At 39.1% G+C, this 22,796-nt stretch overlaps 1 protein-coding gene across 1 annotated transcript in view; it reads left to right on the top strand.

Annotated features, from left to right (window-relative positions):
- Positions 1–5,427: 5,427 nt before the first annotated feature.
- LOC117965738 (E3 ubiquitin/ISG15 ligase TRIM25-like) overlaps positions 5,428–22,796 on the top strand; it is a 323,400-nt gene continuing 306,031 nt past the window's right edge. The window contains exons 1-2 of the mRNA XM_059016625.1: positions 5,428–6,043; positions 8,703–8,798. Coding sequence (XP_058872608.1) covers positions 5,462–6,043; positions 8,703–8,798 — 678 coding nt within the window. The 5' untranslated portion in view covers positions 5,428–5,461. The remainder of the gene's footprint in view (positions 6,044–8,702; positions 8,799–22,796) is intronic.

Below are 22,796 nucleotides of genomic sequence, written 5' to 3'. Positions count from 1 at the left end.
AAGAGAGAATCGGATTGTGAAGCATCTCATGGCTTTTCTATTTAAAAGCAATTAAAAGGAGCAGCGTATCACCGTCTGTCAATCTAGCAAGTAATAAAGTGGAATAGTTGTATGTCTTTGTCTTGTATAGGTATTCACTTCAATTCAGGTTTCAGGTTAAAAAAGACTGTAGAAAAGGCTTTTCTACTTCAATCATTTATTTGATGGCTTCATAGATTCTAGACAGCTTTAACATGCTGTATATTATATCTATATTGTGTAAATGCTATATACTATATAACAATGTTGTAATACTAATATATCTATATTATACCTACAGCTGAGTAATTGAAATGTTTACTCGACTCAGGAGTGTTTGCTTTGACAATTATGAAATAAAAGCAACTAAAAGTAAATTGTTTATTTGCTCAATATTTTCTAGTCATCTGTCATATGTTCTGTTGTATCTATAATTGACTATATATATATATATATATATATATATATATATATATATATATATATATATATATATGTGTGTGTGTGTCTATATATATATTATACACATGTATATATATATATATATATATATATATATATATATATATATATATATATATATATATATATATATATATTTAATGCATGGAATAAGACACAGGTACAGTATGTGGAGAACGTGATCCTGAGGGGAGAGAGAAGGAGCAGGAAGAGACAGAGTGTAGAGAGAGGAGGAGAGTTAAGGGTTGGGATAGAGATATTTATCAATCGGGAATGTGCAGGCGATGTATTGAACTGTGATTAGATCAGTCTGCAGCCATGTGAATGACGTCTTGTAATATGAGCTGCCTATTGTAACTCAATCAGCCTCTTCTAACTTTGGCGTCTCGTGTCTCTCATGTGAGCAGCAGGTATGTTCTGTGATTTTCTTTGGCGTCTCGTGTCTCTCATGTGAGCAGCAGGTATGTTCTGTGATTTTCTTTGGCGTCTCGTGTCTCTCATGTGAGCAGCAGGTATGTTCTGTGATTTTCTTTGACGTCTCGTGTCTCTCATGTGAGCAGCAGGTATGTTCTGTGATTTTCTTTGGCGTCTCGTGTCTCTCATGTGAGCAGCAGGTATGTTCTGTGATTTTCTTTGGCGTCTCGTGTCTCTCATGTGAGCAGCAGGTATGTTCTGTGATTTTCTTTGGCATCTCGTGTCTCTCATGTGAGCAGCAGGTATGTTCTGTGATTTTCTTTGGCGTCTCGTGTCTCTCATGTGAGCAGCAGGTATGTTCTGTGATTTTCTTTTAGATTCAGTCATGTTGAAATGGGGGAGGTTTGGGGAGGGGGAGGGGTGTAGAAAGTTAAAGTCAACATGATGCTCAGGATGCGGGATGAGGGACGGCAGAAAATCAACAATTACAAAACAAAGTAAAAGCCTAGATCTTGGTATTGTGTCTTTTTTCCCTTTATTATTTTTATTATGCTTATATTGTTTTGTTTATTTTCCACTGAAATATAACACTGGAACCACCACGCTGGTCACAGTTTGACCGGTTTGGATTTAAAATGTAAGTGACTCTGCATTTGTGAATGTATCGCACTTGTATCTGAAGAGTAACTCTCCTATTATTTATTTATTTATGTTGAATTTATATAGCACTTTTATCCAAGTGTCGCAAAGCACTGTCAGTACACAGCAGAAACAAAAACACAATACATTTGTATAGCACGTCACACATACAACTGCCACAATCAGACTTAAATAATTGCTGTTTTTGCATTATGTGTACAGTATTTAAATAACATAAAATACTGTACACATAATGCAAAAACAGCAATTATAAAGTTACATTAAAACCCACTAAGATAAGAAAGCCAATTTATAAAAATGCTTTTTTAGTCTTGACTTGAAAACTGGTCCCAGCTTCCCTGACAAACAAAGGCAGAGCATTCCAGACTATCGGAGCTCCACAAGAAAAAGCCCTCCCTCCTGTGTTGCTTTTGTTGCCGCAAGTTGTCACTTTGAGTTAACACTTCAAACAATTATGGTTATAACATATTTTGCCCTTGGGCTAGACATGCGAAACGCTAAGAAACACCCACCGCTAAAAATCCTAAAGTATCTAATATGTCACTCTCTAAAGCTAAAATATAATTCCTATACCTTATAACAATGCTTCAATATAAGTGAGGTATACATTCGATATTATGCTTACCCACCACTATAGGGACGTTGTGTGTAGAATGTAAGTGAAGACAAGAGGCTTCTGAATACGAGCACACAGCAACCAGCTTTTTCACAGATCATCAGAGAATGGACCAAACAGCTTGTATTACCAAGCTGAACGATACTTGACTGTGGTTTTGCTTGGATTTTAATGGAATTTTTTCCCTGTTCATGCATACGAAGACTTAATTAAATCTAAATATTTGGTCTGCTTTGACTGCTCTTATCTTTAAGTGAAATAATATATTTAAAAAGTCCCGGCAGCTCCTTTAAAATTACTTCTATATGATCTCATGTTCTCTACCTTTATAATCTCTGAAATATGTGAGGTAATCTTTGAACTGATACCATATTTTCTCTGTTAACATAAAGTTCTTATTACTTATTAAGATACAAGTATATATAGAGAGATGTTTTTCTAATATATAACACCAGCTCTGTTTAATTATTCCAGCCTTGGTCTAAAATACATTTCCCTCTTACCAGTAAAAGCATACTTTGCAGTGTGTATTTAATAAACGTGCTTCTTTTCATTTACAAGTGTGTGTGTTCAACAGACTTGGCTTTTCTCTTACCAAACACCCCCTGCTTCAGCAGGCCTTGACAACTTATAGATAAGGACTCGAGGGGCCCTGCTTCTCCAGCCCCAGTTACTTTTTTAATTAATAGGACACTTCATCTGTAAGCACTTTCTCAAATCCATTGTATGAAGTCATATCTTGTCCGGACTTAAGAAACTACCCACACGGTATGTTAACTGATAAGAGAAAGGCTTACATCCTAATTTTATAACTAAGCTCTCATTAATTGTATAGATAACATAATGAGATAATGGACATCAGATCATTATGTCGTTTTTTTAATACCATGGGATACTCCTCGTTAGTGATTATAAAGATTATACATGGTAGAGAGACCCTGGATTTGAGATTGCGGCTTACCCATATATTCCCCTTATCTCAATGTCTAGTACTGCTTTGCTCGAGCAAGCAAAGGTGAGGGGTCCCTTCCAGTAAGTCTACTGTATGTTTGAGACAGACTTGTAGCTTCACCAAGGTTATTAAACCAGGTCACAGTCCTGTTATTGAATTCCCACCCTCAGCATCTACAGTTTTCCTGTAATAAGATTTCTATTTTTATTACAGTAAAACCTTAAATAAGTACAAAAACTTATTTTAGCTCAATAATTCTGTTTCAATGTACTTAAAACATATTATTTCTCTCCAAAGAGTTTGTTATTCTTATAGAGGCTCTGTGTTTAGTTTTAAAAGATGTTTCCACCTGATAAGGAAGGCTAGTACATTTCACAGGTGCTACCAGCCAGCACGAGCTCAACTCAGTGAGTTCCCTCTACACAGACTTACACAAATACAGTAATAGTTTTCTACTGTTACTAGAATATTCAAAAAGGAATACAATTCTACAATATTACTTATAGGCCTAATAAAGAGTATATCATAACATCATCCTGAACAGGGTGTTTTTACACTTTGTTTACAACATCCAGTTCATGACAAGCAGATCTGCTCGGTTCCAGCAAGATTCAAATCCAATCTCCTGTTCAGCTCTGAGTGGCTCTGTAAGAACTACAGCAGGTCTGGTTAGCCATCTTTTCACATCACAGGTATGGGCTACAATTGCCTTTACTTGATGCCTCCAAGACAATTGAACACGGTTGGCAGGGACACCTTCCTTACATTCCAATGAGCCCGTTTAACTGGGTGATCAGTCCAACCAACACACTCGATTCTTCTCACATTGTCTGGTTCAGCATTTAAATGTGAGAATGACATCCTTTCAGGACTGCTACATTCAAATAGAATCCGGCAGTGCTTGATCACATGGCTGCAGGCTGGGCAGGGCTTTGACCTTATCATTGATAACCCAATCAGGTATTTTTTACATCCACAGTTTACTATAGACTCCCTCTGTTCAGAATCAGTCTCTCACGAGAAGCAATGGTTCTGGATTGATAACTGTTTCTTTCATGCATTTCAATTTCATCACAATGGGCAATTTCAAGAGGTATTCCCTCCATCCAGAACACAGGACTCACTGTTTTTCATATCACTGGATTTCCAACCTATTTTCTCATCTTTATCATCAGTGGGGAAACACATTGTAGCTGAATCTGGTTCCACTGAAGAGCCATGCATTAATGCAAAGGATGTCTTCCATTCAAAAGGAACTAGTTTCTTGTAGCACAGGAAGGACAGATCAGACTCACCTGTGACACTGTACTACATGTGCTACCTAAGCTCCATAAATCACTTGATAAGACATCAGGTTGTCCCATAGTTTCTGGTCTTGGTTCTGTGGTGGAGTTTCCCTCATTCTAAGAGATACAGGTGCATTCATAAGCCAACTTTCTAAAATGAAGTTACCAAATCAGAATGTTTTCCTTATTTCCCTTGATGTCCCAGATGCAGACGGCTTCACGATGATATGCCTGACTTCACGATGACACTCCTCACTATAAGAGCACAGCAGATGCACTGAGAGGCTGCATGAGGTGGCTGCAGGATGCAATATATTGTGTAGCTATTTCTGCTGCTTCTCCCTCTGCTCTAGACAGGAGGCTGGACACTGTCCTGAGAGCCCTGAGCACCTGTGTGACCTTACAGCTAAAGAGTGTGGTGCACAATGACATCACACACCATGACATCATAGTGAAGTCAGAGAAAACTATCATGCAGACTCTTAGTGCATCTGCATATCAGGGACTCAGCATCAGGGCCATTTGTTAAATCAAGATTAAAAACCTATTTGTTAGACAAGGTATTGTATTATTATTATTATTCCATGTACATCACTTTGAGGTGTTTCACAGAAGGCTCTTTATAAATCCCTATTGTATTGTATTATTGTATTGTTATCTAATCTTTGAAATAGTATATCCCTGTTAGCCCATTCCAACATCACTGCACTGCTCCTAGATTCACTCCAGCTTGATATTTCTCTTGAACATGTTAGAACCCTCCACTATGGTGTCTTTTTCTAATAAAGTGCTGGTAGACGTTCCAGCTGATATTCTGATCTAGTGTCTTAAACACAGAGCTGCTCACAGTGTGGAATGCATGGCTTGTGTACACTGAAACAAGAGAGCTGAGCAGGAGAGATCTCAGGAAATGATACATTCTTGACACGTAACTCAGTTTCTGTTCAACCTGTTTATTAAAACCTGGCCTCAGTCCAAAACACTGCCTCTTAGAGCTTTAAAAAGTTATGTTTGTTGTGAAATAGCCAGTCTCTCTGTATCACTGGAGCAAGAATGGCTTCAAACTTGTGGTCTGAGGACGAATTCAGCTGTCCAGTGTGTCTGGAGATATTGAAGAACCCAGTAACTACAGCATGTGGACACAGTTACTGTATGGGGTGTATTAAGAACTGCTGGGATCAGACTGATCATACAGGTGTCTATAGCTGCCCCCAGTGCAGAGAGACCTTTACCCCAAGGCCTGTTCTGCGTAGAAACACCATGCTGGCTGAAATTGTGGAGAAATTAAAGAAGACAAGACTCAATCCTCCTCCTGCTCAAAGTTATGCTGTATCTGGAGATGTGCTGTGTGATTTCTGCACTGGGAGAAAGTTCAAAGCTGTGAAATCCTGTTTGACGTGCCTGGCCTCTTACTGTGAAACACACGTCAATCCACACTATGAGGGGGCTGCTTTTAAGAGGCACAAGCTGGTCAATGCAATTGGAAATCTGGAGCTAAAGCTTTGTGCTGAACACCAAAGGATTTTGGAGTTCTTCTGCAGAACCGATCAGATGTGCATTTGCTTGTTGTGTTCACAAGATGAACACAAGAACCATGATACAGTCTCAGCTGAGAAAGAAAGGACTGAGAAACAGGTACGGGTTTGAACCATTCCTTTGTAGCTATCCCAGAAGAGAAGGATTCCAAGGGATATTTAACATCTCTGTTTACAAGACTACACAGTTTCATATCAGATCAATTACATTGTAATATTGTATTAAGACCTTGTTTACTTTCTCTGACTAAACTATGTAGTTTATAAGTATCTGTAGTTTGCGGTTTGTATGGATTTTTTACTCAGTTCAATTTCTTTTCATGTCGACTGTTTTAATGTAACAATTTATTTATCATGTTTTGTTTGTGTAAAAAGAATATGCTTCATTGTCATATCATTGTTACAATATCATAGTTAAATTGGTTAAGTCATGTAAATAACTAAGACTGGTACTTACATTCAATGATTAAACAAAAACATTTGCCCCAAATAAATATTAAATACAACATACATTAAAAAGAAATCATCTTCAGTTTTCTAGTTGCCTGTCATAAGCTTATGTAATGTAACACATGCTAGCCCAGCAACAATTCTTAGTAGTAAGAGCCAGTGCCATCTAGTGGACAGGTGCAGTAAATCAAGTTTTCTGTTGAATTGCTGGCAGCTGTGCACTAGATGGTGCTGGCTTTTATGACTATTCAGGCATGTTGTCTGATCTAGCCTGTCTGCAAGATGTCTATGACTGGAAACAAGACTGAAGATCAGCTTCTGAACTCAGGTTAAGGCCCCATAACACACACTCATTAGAATAAGAATTGAGTATTGCAATAAGACCACTCCGAATCACTGAAAACATCACAAGGAGGTGAAGAGACAGTGAAAAAATATCATGTAATTTACTACATTCTATTTAACTAAGAATTATTGTGACAGTTTAGATAGCATATCTTTAGATATTGACACTTAAGGGCCAATGCTCCAACGTGGATTAATAAAACTCAGTTTAGTGCTAAACTAGGGTTAGTTGATCTGGGGTTATGTTTTAATCACAGTTACATTGCACCACAGAAATTTAAACCAGGATTAATAAATCTTGGATTCATCAGATAATCCTCGATTTGTGATTAACAATCAGTCATTCTTTGTATACACCATATTTAACAAATGTAAAAGTAAAAACAAATGTAAACAAAAAAGCATAGAAAGCATAAGAAAACATTCCATTCTATTAATTGTAATGATTGTATAATTGTATAATATGGCTCTGCTCAGATGATGTTTTAAATTAAATAACATAAAGCAGCAACATAGGCCCCACATGCAGCCTGAGGCGTTCTTACAATTTTTAACCCGATATCTAGTTCTGCCGAACGGGTTGTCCTGGATTAATTCTGAATATCAATTAACTAATAATAGCTTTGTTTTAATTTGCATAAAATTTAAAATGTTTATTTTAGTTCTGTAAGTATTTATTGGCTTCCTAAAATGTAATATATTTATTTTATTGTCCTTGGTTACGTTGTTTCAGGCAAGAAAGCCACAAGGTTACAGAAAGTATTAATTTACTGGAGACGGTAAATTTGGAATGAGAAGCAATTTAAGGCCACTAATTATCTAGGCTAGTTATCGACACCCGTGCATGCAGGGGTTCATTTGTAAACCGATTCTTATAATTAAGGAAGAGGGATAGCATTTCTCCAGCCATAGTCCACGGCCCTTGATTTACAGTAGCTTCCATATGATGTGTTTCCAGTTGTCTTGTGCTTGTGGGTTTGATGCCTATTGCTGGTGTTGGTAGCTGTCTAACGATCTTTGCCCAGCCCTGTTTTAATATAATCTTCAGATTTGAACAATACCAGTTGTTGACCGACTAATCTGATGAACAGGAGCGACATGCACTAGTTTTCTGGTGTTTCGCCGTTTGTGTTGTGAAAAAAAGCACATTTTTTAAAACACTGATGTCACATCCTAAAATATAGTGTTACAGAATACTTTTCTCCTTCAATTCAAGAAATAGGAAACCTTTTTTGTACGTTATGTACGAGGAATTCTTTTTTGTAACATAAAATAACTTATTTCATATGATTCATTGCAAACTGTGCAATTCTCAGTTGTCAGACAAAAAAAGTACAGGATCTGAAGTCCACTGCGATCGGCACACATGAACCCCTGTGTACATGGATATACATTTAACATGATGCATACTATTTTTTATTGTTTTTTTAAAAATGTTACATGATATATAAAACACGACACACAACTTTTGTCTCCATTTCTTTTCGCCTTCCTTGACTCAATTACACAATATTCCTCATCGCTGTAAAATTCAAATGGATTCAAAGTATCTCTAATTTTTCTTTGTGGAACTCTTTCCTGGCACTCAATCCATCTGAGGTATGCTACCATTATATCCAAGTTTAAACCACCTCCAAGGAAGGTTTAAATTTAATTCACCTTTCACATTTAAACATGGATTAAAATGAGTGGTGCAATGTCATTATATTTTAATCTTTTAAACAAGGATTACATATTAAAAAATGTAGGGCAACATGATTCAAATATAATCCTTGATTTAATCTGGGTTAGTGGTTAATCCCTTAGGGTATCTGTTTGCATAATGTGTGTATGGTTAATCTAACTCCATATTAAGGGGAGAGGTGTTAATAACACAGCCTGCTCTGAAATAGCTTGTATTGGGTGTGACAGGATAACACCCAATGTCCCATCAGAAATGTCACTGTCACTGTGTTTCTACATAGAAGCAGCTGGGAGAGACACAGACAGAAATACAACAGAGAATCCAGGAGAGACTGAAAGAAGTGGAGGAGCTGAAACAGGCTGTGGAGTCACTGAAAGTGGGTCTTGATAAGACATAAATATATAAAACTGTTTTAGCTCACACTGATTGTTTTTTATATCAATTCTAAATATGTCTCCTCTACTGTGTTCTTTTACTCAGAAATCTGCATGCATAGAAATAAAGGAAAGTGAGAAGATCTTTACTGAGCTGATCCGATCCATTGAGAAGATCCACACTAAGGTTATTGAGCTTATTGGAGCTAACGAGAAGGCTGCAGTGAATCAGGCTGAAGGACGCATGAAGAAACTGGAGCAGGAGATTGCTGAGCTAAGGAGGAGAAACGCTGAGCTGAAACAGCTTTCAGAGACAGAGGATCACATCCATTTTCTACAGGTAACATCACTGCTTGTTAGAAAATCTCAAGTCCATAACTGGGACGGTTTCAGACAGACCTCTCCAATTGAATGAATCCTTGCTTTTCCCCAGGAATGTTTTGGACCCCATTTTATTTCACTGAAAATGTATTTTTCTCCACTTTCCTGTTGTAGAATTTCCAGTCTCTCTGTGTCCCTCCTGAAGCTGGAGACTTACCCAGCATTACTGTCAATACCGACATCTCTTTTGGGGCTGTGAGGAACGCTGTATATGAACTTAAAGACCATATTGAGGACTTCTGCAAGGGGGAATTAGTCAAAATAACCAAAACAGGTTAGTGTGAAATAGATTCCTTTGGTAGAGATTTCTCAAATAGACCACGGCTTGAGGGGGGACAGGTTGCAAGACATTAAAAAGACCTTTTCCAGATTGTTGGTTATGTAAATATTGCATATTTTTTATTTCAAATGATTTCGCCAGGCTGAAACGCCCCACCTCATTTACAGTGACATTCTGAGTGATGAGAGCAGGAAGGAAGAGAGTTTCTAAAGACATTACATGAGAAAACAACACAATAGCATTCAAACAGACAGAGGGATTCAAACATTAAACAACACATTCATTCCATATAGGATGCTAACTTATAGTTATGCACTTTCTTATCAAAGATGTATAGGAATTAGAGGTCTGGTCATGTTTGTATTCCAAATCCTCTGCAGTAAAGTCTTTGGTTTAAAAACTGTTTTCTGTATTTTATTCAGTGAATGCAACAGCAGTTTATAGACTGTGGTCTAGGAGACGTGGTAGACGTTTAAAAGGTAAGGCTTTTCTTCCAGTAAAACATTTTATCTCCAGAAACATTCTCCCTTTATGGAATAACCTTATTCAGGGGTGGCCGACCCTGATCTTGGAGAGCCACAGTCCAGCAGGTTTTAGAAGTAACCCTTAAATCATCCTTTTCTGAAGAATGCAAGTTTTTTGATCAATTTAACAACTTCATGTGTTCAGTTAAATCAGGAGAGGTCAGCTCTAGTCCATGAGAGCTGCTGGATGTTCAGGTTTTTGTTCCAAATTTTCTTTAAATTACTTAATTGAACAAATGACCTGCTTAACTTGTCAAAATGAAATGGTTTGAAGTCCTTAGAAATGGATGATTTAAGGGTTACCTGTAAAACCTGCTGCATTGTGGCTCTCCAGGACCAGAGTTGACCACCCCTGACCTAACGCCTCAGTAAAAGAGTGGCTGGAGATGTATTAGATTAGTCCTTGTGTGAAATGATGAAGGTGGAGTTAGCTGGGTCCTTTGCTGCACTGATAAACTGAACAGATGCACTTTGTGTTTAAAGATTAAGAACATGGCAGATTGCTGTTTGGAGTCTTGTGTGTGCTATGTATTAATCCAAATGTTTCAAATCTATTTTCTCTCCTCCTTCTTCCATACTCTCTCATCCACCCTGCTACCTCCCTCCTCTATGATCTCTCAACCCTGCTGCCTCTTCCCTGCTCTCTCCTCCCTCCTTTATGCTCATTGTAGAGGCAGCAGGGAGTAGGGAGCAGGGAGCATGAAGGCACAGGGAGGAGAGAGGATGGAGGAGGGAGTAGGGAGGAGGGAGTGATTTGAGGATGGAGCAGACAATGACTGTTGTATGTTTGACACACAAGGGTGTCCTCATATGGACACCGTACTGTTGGGCAAAGATATGTGATGGAGAGGAACGAACACAAGACAGTGGCAGATGTGTTCATATTGACTTTGGATGCTGCACCGATACGGAAGGAATATATATTAATTGTAATCGTGAATATCTTGAAGTACGTATTTTTAGACCCAGAAATGCCATGAATAAGCCTTTTTTTCTTTTCAGATTGCCATTCAGAGTCATGTGTGTGTTGTGTATTAATCCACATGTTTCAATTCTGTTTCTCTCTCTTTTTTTCTTCCCAGTGAATGAAGTTGCAGCTTACAGTCTGCAGGCTCCAGAGCCACGGAACAGAGCTGAGTTTTTAAAATGTAAGTCTGTTTTCACTGATACATTTGATTTAAACTCCATTCTGAGAAGAGCTAACACTATCCAGGGACACCAAGACATTTAAGGAGAGAAAGGTCTGAGTGGGGAAAATGTCAACAGATACCTAGTGGAGATTTTCTCAGTGATTTGACTTTTCTAACCATCTCTCTTCTAACCGTCTTCTTCTCTTCGATCAGATTCCTGCCAGCTCACAATGGACCCCAACACAGTGCATAGACAGCTCTGTCTGTCTGAAGGGAACAGAAAAGTGACATGGGGAAAGGGCCAGCGATGTCCTGATAACCCAGAGAGATTTGACAGCTATGCCCAGGTGCTTTGCAGAGAGGGTTTGTCTGGGGCTCGCTGTTACTGGGAGATTGAGTGGAGTGGGGAAGAGGCTGATATAGGAGTCACATATAATGGAATCATCAGGAAAGGAGGGGATGATTCCTGTCTCCTTGGACTCAATGACAAGTCCTGGAGTTTAATCTGCTCTGGTTCCAGTTACACTGCACAGCACAATAACAATCAAACTGAAATAACTGCTCCCCTCTCCCCCAGAATAGGAGTGTATCTGGACTTTAATGCCGGCACGCTGTCCTTTTATGGCGTCTCTGACACAATGACCCTCCTGCACAGATTCCAAACCACATTCACTGAGCCGCTCTATCCTGGGTTTAGGCTTGATTGCTATGATTCCACGGTAACAATCTGCCAGCAGAACTAGCTAGAATTCCCACAGCAAGTACTGATAAGACTCTCTTAAGGTGTTTGTATCTAACTAAATGTTACTGTTTAATCTGTCAGGTTAGTGTTTTTGTAATTGTAAACACTCACAACTGGAAAGCTGTTTCAGCATAAAATGTTCAATATGTCCTGAGTATTTATTGATTACAAACACATAAATAGCACCAAGTGGCAGACTTAGTTGGCATCTCTGCACAGTGCTAGAATTCCCAGAGCAAGAACTGATAAGTATCTCTTAAGGTGATTGTAGCTCACTAAAATAATCTGTTCCTATATTGCACTTCCATGGCTCCATATGACTCAAATGTTCAGCTTTGAAAATGATATCTGGTGTTACTTGAGGTTAAATAAAGTTCTCAGTTTCTATGCCTTATTCTCAGGGTGCATGTTTACTATAGCAGGTGTTTCTTTTAACACTGCATATTTGAGACCTATATATAGAATGGAAGTGCACAGCAGCTGAGATTCATGGGATTAATTTGTCAGCTCCAATCCCTATCAATGTGAGTTTGTGTAAATAGCAGCTCACAATACTTGCCATGTCAAAGGAATGTCAATATAGTTTCTAGCAGATTCCTGTATACAGTAAAATCCTGCTAGCTGAACAGAGTTTGAACTTGTTGCTAGGAGGCTGTGTGGCCCAGTGGTTAAAGAAAAGGGCTTGTAACCAGGAGGTCCCTGGTTCAAATCCCACCTCAGCCACTGATTCATTTTGTGACCCTGAGCAAGTCATTTAACCTCCTTGTGCTCTATCTTTCGGGTAGGATGTAGTTGTAAGTGACTCTGCAGCTGATGCATAGTTCACACACCCTAGTCTCTGTAAGTTGCCTTGGATAAAGGCGTCTGCTAAATAAACTAATAATATATGAAGGTGTCATTTTTAAAAAGTGTATTAATATGCTGTAGATGCTTAAAAGATGAGTTATAATGTTTTTACAATGCGTTATAGAGCAAGTGATACAGGGTAGTAACAGCATTTATAATGTGTTATAAACACTGAATAGATGATATAAGAAATCTGCAATAAATGAAAATATAAAACTGTATATTAGCTGTAAACAAATCAGGACAAATCACATTAAACACAAATGATTTACACTTCATTGTATGGGCCATTTATTTTGTATTTTAAATTAATCTGCTTATTGAAAAAGATTTTTCATTATTTGTACAAAAAACAGAAACAGTGTCAATATGGTGTATTGCCTCCATGGGCAGCCAGCATGGCACTGATTGGAAGTGGCAGGTAGCGATTCTGCAAGGTGCTTTTTAAATTGTGCTGGAGGGATACGGGACCATTCCTCAATGATTACCAGCCTCTAATTCCTTCAGGTTGTGTTGTATTGGGGGTGGAAATCTGCAGTCAAGTCAGAATGGTCCATACATAGAGAGAGTCACATCAATTTTGAGACTGTTCCTTGTGAAAAAGCCTCAGTAGTAGTTTGTGCACTTTTGAAAATGGAAGCACCTGCCAACTAAGAGCCTGATTGAAAGCAATTCTTTTCACTTGGTGTGGTTCCATTGGAAATGTAGGGCTCTATTCACACAATCTTCAGGACTGTTCCAAGCACTGTTTTGTTAAAGACTCTTTATGGTTTAAATCAAGTTGTTTAGAGAGGGGGCAGTTTATTATTTATTAATTTTATTGTTTATTATTATTCAAAGCACCATTTAAGGTGAACAATCCTTATAATCAGGTTTTAAATTAAAACCCAAACATGAATGTAAATAAGCACCATTTTAATAACCTTTTTTTACATTTCTGTACTTCAATTAATGCAAACCTTTTTTTCCTGTACTTTTTATTTAAATGTTTTGTAAAGTTTTAATTTTCAATAAATGTTTTGTTCTGCACCTACTTCTGAAATGAACATAAACTAAGTGGTCTGTCAACAGCAGCTGCTCTCTGGAAACGTGAAGAGAACAAAAAAGCTTTGGAGAAAATGTTAAACACACATAAAAGATATTCTATTATAACAATGAACACACAGTGTTGCTTTAACTAAACAATACCAGCAGACCAGCCTGTTTCATACAGGTCTGTGTAACTAAACAATACCAGCAGACCAGCCTATTTCACACAGGTCTTTGTAACTAAACAATACCAGCAGACCAGCCTATTTCATACAGGTATGTGTAACTAAACAATACCAGCAGACCAGCCTATTTCATACAGGTCTTTGTAACTAAACTATCAGACTATCAGACACTTCCAAATGGTTAGTGAAGCTAACAGCCCCTAAAAGACTAAAACATCCCATTTAAAACACATGAAAGCCCCGTGCAGCCAGTCTACCCAGGCTAAGTGCTTGAGAAGGAGAGAGGGAGAGAGGTCTAAAGGGAAGGGGTGTATATCTCACTGCTCATGAACACACTGTTCCCAGGTAGGATACCCACTGATCCTCAACTACTGCTCCTAGTGATCTCACACAGCTCCAATCCTCCAAGTCCTCAGCTTGAGCTGCAATCTGGTGTCTCAGCTTCTCACAAGGCACAGCACACAACTCCCAATTTACAGCTCCCAGCTCCAGCACAGTTCATCTCCAGCACCCCCTCCTCAACACTCCCCACCCCACACTGTATACTCTCAATCCATCACTTCTCATTAACAGCACCCCTCCTCAACACTCCCCACCCCACACTGTATACTCTCAATCCATCACTTCTCATTAACAGCACCCCCTCCGCAACACTCCCCACCCCACACTGTATACTCTCAATCCATCACTTCTCATTAACAGCACCCCCTCCTCAACACTCCCCACCCCACACTGTATACTCTCAATCCATCACTTCTCATTAACAGCACCCCCTCCTCAACACTCCCCACCCCACACTGTATACTCTCAATCCATCACTTCTCATCAGCTAAACCAGCTATACAACTCCAACCCATTGAAGGTGAGAGCATAGTGAAAAGTCCATCACAATTCTGTTTTAAAATGTGCTGTTTTAGAATCAGTTTGTTTCCCCTCTTCACTGGTCAGCAAGGGTGTCAGTAAAGTGTGGAATGGATTGGACTGGATTGTGTGTCCCTTGAGAAGTGCAGAATCCCTGGCCTCTGTTCTGAGAGTCCGATCTGCTCGTTTTATTAACCTGGTTTTATCACAGTTTGGAGCTGCACTGCTGGAGGAGTGCTTGGAGAGGCTGAAGCAGTTGTTTTCTGATTACCAGTTCCTTGACACTGAGCCACTTTCTCTAACCTGCTGGTCTCCCCTGCAGTGGATCAATACTGTGATGAACCAGGACATGTGCTGAGGTTTGGGACCTGATCTAGTGTGTCTCGAAACAGCGCTGATGAAAAGACCTTCAGCAAGGGAAGCTGTGTGTGAATGACACTGCACAAGCCACTGCTCCCTCAAAGATCAGGGTCCTTCAGTTATTATTTATTTCTTAGCAGACACCCTTACCCATACAATTACCCATTTATACAGTTGGGATTTTACTAGAGCAATCTAGGTAAAATACCTTGCTCAAGAGTACAGCAGCAGTGTCCTCACCGGGGATTGAACCCACAACCCTCCGATCAAGAGTCCAGAGCCCTGTAGAGTACAAATCCAAGGAGGATATGAGGAGGTTGTATAATGCAGTAGTGAGACCGCACTTACAGGACTGGGTCCAAGTCTGGACAGCACAGTACCAAAGGAACACTGTGGCCCTGGAGAAATCCCTAGAGCTATCATCGATGGGCACTACCACTTAAAAAAAAAAAAAATATATATATATTAATTTATATATATATATATATATATATATATATATATATATATATATATATATATATATATATATATATATATATATATATATATATATACACACATATATACATACACACACACACATACACACACACACACACACACATACAATTTAACTAGCTTTGCATGTTTCAAAAGGTATTTCGTTTCTTGTGGTAAAGCCCTTTATCAGGTTAAGGTCCAGGACTTTACCACTGTTTGTGTTTGTGTGGGTGCGTCAATTCTAGTCATTAAGCACATTTTTATTAAAAAACAAACAAAACAGAGAAATCTAAATAAACAGTTTAATCAAAACCTGTGTCTGAACTAAATTTTAACAAAACACTAAACTATCTGTCCGGGCGGCTGAGTCGTTTACCGGTACACACCCCTGGTTTCCATAACCAGTATTTGTAAAGATAGTTTTTACCTTCCAGCTCTTTCTTTCTTTCTTTCTTTCTTTCTTTCTTTCTTTCTTTCCTGGGTAGGGGTGGCCTAAGTCTGACTTGGCATTTGAAATCAGTTACAGTATTCTAAAACGAACACCGATGTTTAGACTTATATTAATGAGTACATTTGAAATCGCAGCATACTTGAATAAGAACATGTGACGGGGGAAAAAAACAACAATTCGGTTCCATTTCCTCAATGATTATTCTTACTATCTCTAATGTGTCTTCACTTCCATGCGCCTCGGCTTTAAATGCTGCACTGCCATCTACTGGCACCCCATAGAATATACCCGCCATTGCAAGTGATGGAATATACAGTATTTAAGTTTTGAAAATAAAATGAGCACAAAAGTGTTAAAACGCTTGTACTTAAAAATGAAAAACTGTTTAAAAGCTGAGAAATGTGAATTGTTAAAACCTGCAGAGAACAGAGACTCGTGTTTGTTGAAAAAAAGACTAAAAACTTGTTAAACTGAGATGCAGTTGCACTGTCCTCCCTAAGGAGATACTACTGGCCCTATTCCTATAGCTAAATAAGTCAGCAAGAGTGACAGACAGCAAAAGCAGGGACATCAGAGGTGTCAATTTCACGAACAATCGGTTTATTATTGTGAACAATAATGTCAACAAATGAAAAAATGAACAAATGAATGAAATAAGAAAGGAATTCAAATAATTGCAGGTAACAGGTAAGAATAAAGCTGGTACAGATAAGTATGTAGGGACAAACAGAAGGCTAAACAGTATCACCAAATAGAAATGAATGTTGTGTCCGGAGGGTCTCCAATAAACCCACACTCACAAACACAACACACACAGATAGACAAAAGATAAATAAATAGTTACAGATGAAAAACAGTGACTTGTGGAAACAATTACATTTAACAGTCTCTATGGCAATGATGGGAAAATGACAGGTAGGCCAAACAAGTCCAGTAATAGCAGGGTAATTGAAATCCATACAAAGTAACAAAATAACAAAAACACAGGAAACAAAGTATCAAATTAAAGTAGAAAAAATCCAAACAAAAAAGAAATGATCTCACCCACAAATAAGGTAGTCCAGCAAAGTGTCCCGAAATGATGGTGATTGTAGAAGGTTGAAAACATTGAGTACGTTGAAATTGTTGAGACTGTCCAGTAGTGTTGAGTTGAATGGTGAACAGTTGTTTGGAAAAAATCAGGAGGATCAGGAATAAATGGAGGCTGTCACACATAAAACAACAAACACTAAACAGACCTAGAAAAACAGCTAAACTTAAACAAGTAACAGTGAAAACAAAAAGAGCAGTTTAGACAAAGCGCATCAACAAAAGAAAATAAAACGGATGCACTGGAATTATCTAAGGGTGGTAATGGATTCACTGAAATTTAAGTAAAGAAAATGTTGTAGTTTAATGGATTCCTCTGAGAAAGGGAGTCTCCCTCAGGCCTGATTAGCCAGCTTTAATACAAGTGCTGGCTACTAAGGAGCTCTGAGATTGGAGGGGTGGAATTCTGAATGAGCCAATGAGGAGAGAGGATGAACAGAGGGTGGTTGCAAGGAACTATGGGAAATGAAGTTTTAACCTGCCAGGCTACTGACCCTAATTAAAGGGACAGGTGGGTGAGACTTACACTCACATTATGTAGCATGGGAATTGCTACAATGTGCTCAGGGTGTTGCTGGTCATGTGCTCAGGGTGTTGCTGGTCATGTGCTCAGGGTGTTGCTGGTCATGTGCTCAGAGTGTTGCTGGTCATGTGATCATGGTATTGCTGGTCATGTGATCATGGTGTTGCTGGTCATGTGCTCAGGGTGTTGCTGGTCGCTCAGTTTAGAAGATAAACGGTCCATAACCAATGGCGAATCGTTGCAGTAAATGGTAAAAACAAGGTTGCCTACAAACTGCCTATGGTCCATATGCATCGCAATGCAGTCTAACACGTTTGCCAAGAGATATATTTTGCACGATTTATTGGTATAGAACTTCTGACAGACACACCTATGACATTAGTCAGTGTTTATATATATATATATATATATATATATATATATATATATATATATATATATTGTAAAGGATCCAGTAGCCAAGTGCTGCTAAACCACTGCTTTTCTGTTCCACCAACTGGCACAGACTCGATATGTTTTATTTACAATATTTACATCAATAAACAGTAGTGGGGTCTCCTTGCCCCACCCACTTCCTCAGTGGGGCTGGTAATGACCGCAGATACCGATCCATGACCAGGATCTCCACTACCTTCTCTGCGTTATTTATATCCGGCTTGAGCCACCTAGTGGCCAGATGAATCAGATCATACATCTGGGATCTGGGTGGAACTCCGGTGGTGTAACCCCAGGCATGATATTTCTGTGCCCGGACAGCCGAGGTCATCCCTTCCCTAGCAAGGATCTCTGCTTTTAACCCTTTGCGGTCCATTTATTAATCGCGCGTCAGGCACGCCAGGTCTAATTAATTTTCACACGCGCAGTTAATTTTATACGCGCTGTTTAAAAGTATTTTTTTCACAGTCAAACGGGTTTAAATGGCCCTGCATATCAACAAAGCACACACTAGGCATCTCCAGCCCCACCCCAGCCTTTTGTTTGCTATAGCGTTCAGCTATGTAAGAAATAAATAATAATAATAATAGTCGTACATACCGATCGATCATCTCCAGATCACTCGTTTTATCACCAAACTCCTCAATAATGCGATCCAAGTCATTATTTTATTACTATAACATCTGAAAAAAGCTCTGCAAATGTCCATGATAGTCTCAGTGCGCTGACGCACTTAGCCAGCTTGTTTACTATGGACGCCCATTATCTGATACCTGATACCGTGTATGACTATTCATGAAATACGCCTTTTTTTTTTTTTTTCCGACTTGTCTCGGCTCCTGTCGCTACCACTCGGCAATTGAATGGTTTTCTCTGCTTTTTCCGGAGAAAAAACGACTAAACACCCGTTTATTGCGTTGCTATAATGATGTCGGACCCAGTCCGACAAAGGACCTGTGAGGAATAATTGCAATGTCGGACCCAGTCCGACAATGGACCGCAAAGGGTTAAATGAGGATAGCTCTCAGCTTCCTGTGGGGCCAAGTCGTGATAGGCCTTCTGTGCCTCTCCCACCAAAAACGGTGCCAGAATCCCAGCCCATTTCTCTGACGGCCACCCCTCCCGTGTGGCGGTGCGCTCAAATGCCAGCAGGAACGCTTCTAAGTCATCCTCCCGCGCCATCTTCTGTAAGACGTGGGAGGGTCGAATTGGAGACACATATGGAGGTTCCCTCGACTGGTCCAAACGTCCCTTTAAAATTGCTAGCTCCTGTCGGGTAACCTCCAATTGCTGTGTGTTCAGCCGGTTGGTCTCTTGCTGTAGTTGCACAGCCATCTGTTGAAACTCCTGCATTTTAGCGCTATGGTCCTGTTGTACTGCTGTAGCATGTAAAAGAGCTCGAATCAGCATGTCAGTGGTCTCCATCTTGTTGAACTTCGTGGGCCGACTGGAGTATGTTTCCAGTCGATCTGTATTCCACTGCTGACACCAAATGTAACGGATCTAGTACCCACGTGCTGCTGAACCACTGCTTTCCTGTTCCACCAACTGGCACAGACTCGATATGTTTGCAGGAAACTATAATTTATTTACAATATTTACATCAAATTAGCAGTTTCTGTCACACTTCTTGCCCTGTACGGGCCACTGACTAACTCACTTCTTTGATCCTCACTAGCTACGTCAAGATGTGGAGATGGAAGAGTAGTCCAAGGATCCTTCGACTGAAGTGAGTCAGTCCGCGGGTAAGAACAGGGTCAGCTCCCTTCCCTAGAGCTGACCTGGGTCACCGGTAGGATGGGCTCCCTCTGCTGGTGTATTCCGTGAACCCAGGTAAGTATAAGACAGACGCCCTCTACTGGAGTAGTTCCACCACACAGGTAACTATCCAACAGACTCCCTCTGCTGGAGTAGTCCTGGAACACAGGTAAGTACAAGACAAGCTCCCTCTGCTGGAGTAGTCCTGGAACACAGGTAAGTACAAGACAAGCTCCCTCTGCTGGAGTAGTCCTGGAACACAGGTAAGTACAAGACAGGCTCCCTCTGCTGGAGTAGTCCTGGAACAAAGGTAAGTACAAGGCAGGCTCCCTCTGCTGGAGTAGTCGTGGAACACAGGTAAGTATTAGACCAGCTCCCTCTGCTGGAGTAGTCCTGGAACACAGGTAAGTACAAGCCAAGCTCCCTCTGCTGGAGTTGTCCTGTAACACAGATAAGTACAAGACAGGCTCCCTCTGCTGGAGTAGTCCTGTAACACAGATAAGTACAAGACAGGTTCCCTCTGCTGGGATCATCCTTTAAAACAAGTAAGTACAAGTATGGGTCAGTTCTTTTTTTCTTTTTAAAGAAGAATTCCAAGAACACAATAACGATGACCCCAGACATCCAAAGAAGTGAACAAAGATATCCGGGCTGTGGAGAAAGAACTCCTGCAGCCAACTCCTGGTCATCCAAGGAGGCGTATTGTATTCCTTCTAAAAGCCAGCGTCAGTTTTCCCTGTATTCATCATATGCAAAGTGTCTTGTGTCTATGTTATAATAAACAATGTCTTGCACTTCCAATGTCTCACAAGTACGTTCTTTCTGATCCTTATTTACTAACTCTGCAGCATGTAAATAACCAATACCTCTCCAGGTTATAAAGCATATAGCACAACACACTACAGTTGACAGCGCACAACCGCACAGCACTGAATACCGCGGGTCTCTTTTAAATTGCTACGGAGTACAATATCTTCAAAATAGCACCCCGACGAAAGAAAATAAAATAAACTTTAACAAACAAAAGGCTACCTTACCAAGAGGAAAAATTGCGCTTTTTATAAACTAAACACTGACTATATTTTAACACAAACGATCACTTTACCTTGCAATATTTTTGTTTTCCGTTTTTGCAACACACTGGAGTTTGCATGCTATTTTCTGGCAGGTCAACCGGGCCGTGCTCCCCACACTTCTCTCCCCCTATGGCTCTACCCTGCTTCTTTTTAAACCCAGAAACCCCACCCCATTAATTGGTACTCGGATTTTTGGGTTGTGTAGTTTCTTCCTTAGCGCTGCCATTTCTTAAAGGCGACGCTATCCTTTCCTCACAATATATAGAACTCTCTCTCTCTCTCTCTCTCTCTCTCTCTCTCTCTCTCTCTCTATATATATATATATATATATATATATATATATATATATAAAATAATGCAATTTTCTACGTGATGTAATTTTGGCGCTTCTGAAGAGAGAAGCACATTTTGAATCCAGCATCATATAAACACAGTAAAACCCGGGTTTTATTTTCAGCCACTAGATGTCAGTATGAACTCATTGTTTTGGTAGCTCCCCGCGGAAATCTGCAGTCAAATTTCCTAAAATCTGCAAAGAAAAAATTGCATTTTTCTGCAAATAACTTGTCAAATTCTGCGACTAAGACCTTCTAATCTAGAACAGTGTTAATGAGTATTAATAAATAAGAAAAAGTCACAATCAAATTCAAGTTTTTATTAAATCACATTACTATAATTTGAAAAAAATAAACAGAACAAACATTTTATGGAAATCAAAGAACAAAAACACATACAATAAGAAAACTTAAGTTCACTTTTTTAAAAACGGTTACAGCACTGACTGTTGGATGTCATTTTTTAAATATATATATATATATAAAACAATTCTTAAAAAAGAAATTAAATACAGTTGTGGCCAAAACATATGACTATTTAATCACATTCATAATAATAAAGTGTACCAATAAACACTGCCTGTGTTAACTGTTATTCAGTAGCACTGTGTGTGTAATAAACACTTCCTGTGTTAACTGTTATTCAGTAGCACTGTGTGTAATAAACACTGCCTGTGTTAACTGTTATTCAGTAGCACTGTGTGTAATAAACACTGCCTGTGTTAACTGTTATTCAGTAGCACTGTGTGTGTAATAAACACTTCCTGCATTAACTGTTATTCAGTAGCACTATGTGTGTAATAAACACTTCCTGCATTAACTGTTATTCAGTAGCACTGTGTGTGTAATAAACACTTCCTGCATTAACTGTTATTCAGTAGCACTATGTGTGTAATAAACACTTCCTGCATTAACTGTTATTCAGTAGCACTATGTGTGTAATAAACACTGCCTGTGTTAACTGTTATTCAGTAGCACTGTGTGTGTAATAAACACTTCCTGCGTTAACTGTTATTCAGTAGCACTGTGTGTGTAATAAACACTGCCTGTGTTAACTGTTATTCAGTAGCACTGTGTGTGTAATAAACACTTCCTGTGTTAACTGTTATTCAGTAGCACCGTGTGTAATAAACACTGCCTGTGTTAACTGTTATTCAGTAGCACTGTGTGTAATAAACACTGCCTGTGTTAACTGTTATTCAGTAGCACTGTGTGTAATAAACACTGCCTGTGTTAACTGTTATTCAGTAGCACTGTGTGTAATAAACACTGCCTGTGTTAACTGTTATTCAGTAGCACTGTGTGTATAATAAACACTGCCTGTGTTAACTGTTATTCAGTAGCACTGTGTGTGTAATAAACACTGCCTGTGTTAACTGTTATTCAGTAGCACTGTGTGTGTATGAAGACTCAATTTTAACCTTTTATTTTAATTGCGGAATAACATGGATTTTTTTTTTCTTCTGAGAATTTCACATTTCTTTTTTTAATCTTGGATCCCTGGTAATTACT

The sequence above is a fragment of the Acipenser ruthenus genome, chromosome 53 (assembly GCF_902713425.1).
Source record: "Acipenser ruthenus chromosome 53, fAciRut3.2 maternal haplotype, whole genome shotgun sequence".
NCBI classification, from domain to species: domain Eukaryota; kingdom Metazoa; phylum Chordata; class Actinopteri; order Acipenseriformes; family Acipenseridae; genus Acipenser; species Acipenser ruthenus.
The sequence above is the reverse complement of the archived record's forward strand: the minus strand, read 5'-3'. Positions and strand labels throughout refer to the sequence as shown.